The sequence below is a fragment of the Plasmopara halstedii genome (genome assembly GCF_900000015.1).
Source record: "Plasmopara halstedii genome assembly, contig: Scaffold_287, whole genome shotgun sequence".
Lineage (NCBI taxonomy): Eukaryota > Oomycota > Peronosporomycetes > Peronosporales > Peronosporaceae > Plasmopara > Plasmopara halstedii.
The window spans coordinates 867,792-873,120 of NW_020187208.1; the positions used below are offsets into that span (position 1 = coordinate 867,792).

General features: G+C 44.1%; 1 protein-coding gene across 1 annotated transcript; it reads right to left on the minus strand.

The window, feature by feature from the left end:
- Positions 1-2,576: 2,576 nt before the first annotated feature.
- On the minus strand, positions 2,577-2,934 carry PHALS_05067 (uncharacterized protein; the record flags this gene model as incomplete). The annotated part of the gene is made up of 2 exons (XM_024722806.1): positions 2,577-2,788; positions 2,850-2,934. 2 exons carry the CDS (start codon positions 2,932-2,934, stop codon positions 2,577-2,579), a joined length of 297 nt encoding a protein of 98 aa, XP_024573845.1.
- Between the last annotated feature and the right edge of the window lie 2,395 nt (positions 2,935-5,329).

A 5,329-nucleotide genomic window follows, 5' to 3' on the forward strand; every position in this document is an offset into this window, starting at 1 on the left:
CACACAACGGATGGGAGCATCACCCGTATGATCAATTATAATTCATCTTCCATAATCAGACTCGACCATTGTATTCGTGGTAGTATTGGCATATCCAGCCACGGTATCAACTTTCCATAACTCACATGTCGACACTGTCTTGAGGGGGCAATAACCGGCATCTCTCCCGCATAAATTATTTCGCTGGACAAACCGCCATGCCCACTTTCAAATCATTTGTTTTTAAATGGACAGTTTCATGCACCACCTGGTCGACCGACACATCACCTGAGTGGTCACCCGTGGCCACTCCATACAACTCCGTAACTTCCTTACCCTGGAAATTGTAATTCCACGACATATACTAATGACGTTTGGATTATTTCCAGCAGCATATGACTTCCGAGTGCTCCAGCGCTTATTTGGTTCATAGTGAATGAGGGTCCATTTGTCCTAAGCGTTCACCTCCGCCAGGAGAGCTACTCTCAATCGTTTTCGATCGCCAATCGATCCATGGCTCGTGCATTCAAGCCACGGTATGTATCAATCAGGACATACCGCTGTCCATCTTGAGAGCTGTGAATACGTCCTTCGAGTTGTATTCTTTAATCTTCAGTTGAAATCAACCATAATCTTCTTCTCGGTGATCACTGCACCAATGGTCATCTTCACTGAGATAAAGCCTTCGCTTCTATCTAGTGCATCCAAAAGCTCCTAATTCTTTTCAGCAAGACTTTGTTTCTCCGCGTAGTTACGCGATGCGTCGGAGTCAATCAAGACTCTAAAAGGACAGCCAAAAATCTTCACACTCGCCGTGACCATTTCGACTCGTGGCGTTAACAAAGGACAACTATCCTTCGAGGACTAAATTCCCATTAGTCATTCTACCACCACGCTTACATGAGTTTTTAATTGCCCGAGTAGACTGCCCTGTAGTTACTGGGTTCCGGAGTTTTCCAAACGCCTCGCGGTTTCGAAACTACTTGACTCGGAGCCGATAGGACAAGAACTGCCTTGAAAGGGTCGTCTCTCACGTAGACAATCACAATCTTGGCTGATGCGACCGAATTGTTGACCTCCAAAACAGCAACATTCCTGTCCACGAACAGTCACCGAGCTAAGATCAATTTGGGTCTGGATTTTTGATAGCGCTTCCATTGGGATGACCGACCGACCAAAGGTATGACGCTGACAATAGTCCTCAAGCAATACAATCATAATTGCATCTTCTGGAGTCCTCGGACTCTGGAGAAAGACTTCAGTCTTCGAATGACAATAAGTAAGTCCTTACATAAACACAGTGACCATCTTTTGGTAGTGGTTTGCTGGCCATACTAGTACGAAGAACTGGAAGCTTCATACATAGTCGTACAATGCGCTGTTGTCTTGATGGAATTACAAAACTTCGACCGGTATCGAAATCAACATTTGGTGGCAGGAATATCGATTATGGCCCTCATCAGCTTCTGCTGGCAAAAGTAGCCAGGGCGATTGACTTCCATGTCATCGCCCAATCATTCGCCAGGCCATCCAAATGCGACTAAGTAAAGGCCACCTAACTGCGGTCATCACGTATCGGGATATCGAAGTCCTTTTCGCGTTGCCGAAACGCAAAATTTTTATCTTCGTACCCGTGAAAGCTTTTCACCTTGACTTTCAAGGTACGTTCCGTGTGTTCCGACGGTGGGACCACCAATTTTGGAGCAGGTGACAAAAGTAGCGTCGGTATGATCTGCGATAACTCCCAATCCTTGCTCATACGCACCAAAAGTTGCCAAGCGCTAAGTTGTCGCTTCTTGATCCAATTAGAGCTTATCGGAGACAGTGTGATTCTTTATTAAAGATTGCAAATTCGCCACACACTCCCATTGCGAGTATGTAAGGAGCAAATATTCCTCCCTTTTGCTGAGGACGACCACCGCCTGTGGTGTCCCCATCATCGATAAATCCATTGAAGTTTTCGGCATTGTAATGTCTATCATGCTACCAAGTGTGATGCAATTGCCCGTCGTATACACACACTCACTCAGGAAGGCTTAAGTCAACTGACACGCCTCACCCCTTGCTGCTCAATTCCAGCAATCCGTCGACTGACGTAAATCCCATTTGAAAACTTCATTTGGATTGCAGAAATTATTGAACAATGGTCATACACAGACCACAGAATTTTTGTTGTTGTACTAAACTAAAATACATGACTCTAGAAAAGTGGATCAGAACATTGGCATCTTTGAGCTATATAGAGCCCTATTGTGGTTCCCGATTTGCTTCAATAACACACCGCGATTATGAAAAATATTTATAAACGATACTATTGAGATACCTACAATCATCCTATTCAAGTACAAAACCCCATCGAATAACAAATAACAGTACTGGTTAGATCATACATGGACTGAAACTGGATCAAACGTATTATCATCTATTCCATTTGAAAACATCACACAACCTACTCAAAATATAATAATTTATATAATGCAATAGCTTCGCTGGTACTAACAATGCATCTATCGCCTGGCTGCTGCTGTTGACCTCTTGAGTTGTTGCTAGCAATGTTCCATATCATAATCTACATTCAGCGAATGCAATGCTTGTTGTTACCACCTAACGTGCTTTCCTTCATTCTCTTGCAACACGACAAGCTGTTGATATTCACCGTTGTCGCATTTGGAGAACGGTTTGCCAACAAAATCGAAAAATTGCGAAACAAATTCGTCGTCTTTATTGAACTCTAGTAGAAAAAATTTGCAAGAATTCTTGAGCATTGTACGACGCATCTTCCAAACAATCCACACGAAATGAGAAGAGACTGAAGAAAGAACATTCAGCAGACTCAGTCCTGCTTTTGCGCAATAGACGATGTTGCTCACGATTCCCGTCGAGTGAACTTAACGATTGTTCGTTATTATTGTTTTTTATTTTCTTGTCACGCAACAAGCTGGTGATAGTCACCATTGTCGCATTTGGAGAACGGTTTGCCAACAAAATCGGGAAATGGGGAAACAAACTCGCCGTCTATATTGAACCCTGAAAAAAAAAAGCTTGCAAGTCTTCTTGAGCATTGTACGACGCTTCTTCCATACAATCCACACGAAATGAGAAGAGACCAAAGAAAGAATTATCAGCAGACTCAGTCTGCTTTTGCGCAATAGTCAATGTATCTCACGATTCAAGTTAATAGAATATATCGCTTGTTGGTAATACCTAGTGTGCTTTTCTTCATTTCGTTGCAGAGCTGGAAGCTTGTTGATAGTCGCCGTTGTCGTATCTGGAATATAATTTTCATCCAAAATCGGGAAATCGCGAAACAGATTCGCCGCCTTTATTGGACCCTATAAAAACAACTTGTGAGAACTCTTGAGCGTCGTACGACGCTTCTTTCGTACAATCCATACGAAACGAGGAGAGAAAGATGAAAGATCTATCAGCAGCCATAGTCCTGCTTATGAACAATAGTCGACGTTGCTCACGTTTAGCATTGAGCGAATGCAAAGCTTGTTAATAGCCCCTCGTGTTCTTTTCTTTATTTCTTTGCGACGGACAAGATGTTGATATTCATCGTTGTCGCATCTGAAATACCATTTGCCTCCAAAATCGGGAAATTGCAAAAAAAAATCTAAGCCGAGGATCTTCGGAAGATTTTTGTCTATTGATTTTATTCCGATAATTAAGACCATCAACGTCTTCCTTTTCAAAATGATTGAGTTCTCTAAGCTATTGCAGACACTGTTATTCACAGCACTGTCTTCCTATGATTCGTTCATGCCGAAATCGGGCACATTTGCGTGGGCATTTGACGGCGTTTTCGTGGAGCGTTTCAGGTTTTCACTGGAGGTCAAAGCTCGAAATTTTGAGAAAACGAAGAAGCACCAAGTCCCTGCTCACTTTTGCCCTTCCCGAAGCTGCCTTGAAGTTTAAAATGATACGGCGACTGCTATTCTCTTCAATTAAATCAATAGATAGTATGTCGCCATTATGCAAGCGACTGTGAGACTGTGACTACTACAGAAAAATGTAGTTTATACACCATTCGATTTTCAATCTCCACCACACGCCATAGCAATCAACATTCCCGCGCCAAAACGCGCACACTAAATGGAGTTTGCCTCACCTCCTTGACATGATCCGCATCTATAACTGACAACGATGGAAGCAACCCTTTAAGTCTACGAGCTTGTTGCTAGACGTGGCACATCCGCATGAGGCCATCGCTTGCTCTGCAAATATGCCACAAGCACTGCGCTTTTACCGCTGCCCAGCGATAAAGGCTTTTGAACACGTGCCGCCGCTTGAAAATACATATGTCTAAAGAAAAGTGCCTAAAACACCAACTGTAGCGAGTCTGCCGTAGCTTAGCGCTTGAGGTAGCGTACTTTAGGTCACCGACCTTTCGTTCTTTACAAGAACCAAGTATGAGTTAGCGGGTCGCAATCCGCTTATCCCAAGAGTAATTATTGCCTTCTCAAGGCTAAATTGACTCTTCAGTTTAAATTCAAATCTGATTTTTTCTAACTTTTTATTCTAATTTTAAAAGTTTAGATCTTCCAAAATATACAAAATATATATAGTAAAATCTACATACATGCTTAACCCTAGCACATACCGTATTCTTGTTTGGGTGCAGTCACACCATGTACATCTCGTGTGACACAAATACCTGTTACTAGGGTACGTATAATCTCGTTACACCCTCCCCCATTATAATTGAGAACATTTACAGTTCCAATCGATTATTGCCTCAACGAGGCTCGCGTGTCCGTTTGGACACTGCAACTCAATTTATTGGAATTTAACAACTTCCATGCTCAATGAGCCCTGTGTCCACGACATAAAAAAACACCAAGTCTCGCTGGTTCTGACAGCAAGCACGAACAGAGCCCAACTTCGCCCCCCGCACGCGGTGCGATGTCGGACAGTGTGTCCGCGGTACCGGGGGGTTATATCCTAGGCTTAATGAGCACAAGTGTCGCGCTCCGTGCACGCTATCAGTGACGAATGACCTCGTTGAGAATGTGGGGCTGGTCGACTACGAGTCTGACACACCTTTTCCCGCATGAGATGACAAGGAAGTCGAGCTGCACCAGCAGCGTGATACGAGTCCTGCTCGCGCCTTGCGGACCCCATGTCCGTTCCTTGACTTCTCGTCAACTGAGGGACGTGGTGTTATCACCAATGACCTTGACGGGGAACAGAGGCGGTAGGTTGAAGATGCCCGTAAGGTGGGCTTAAAGCGCGCCCATACACGGCCGGTCGTTGAACCTCGTGTGGAATATGGCTTCCGCCCAGCGGATTCCGCTGTGGAAGCGAAAAACGCGGTAACTCGATCGTTACGCGTCCACATCATCGGGCC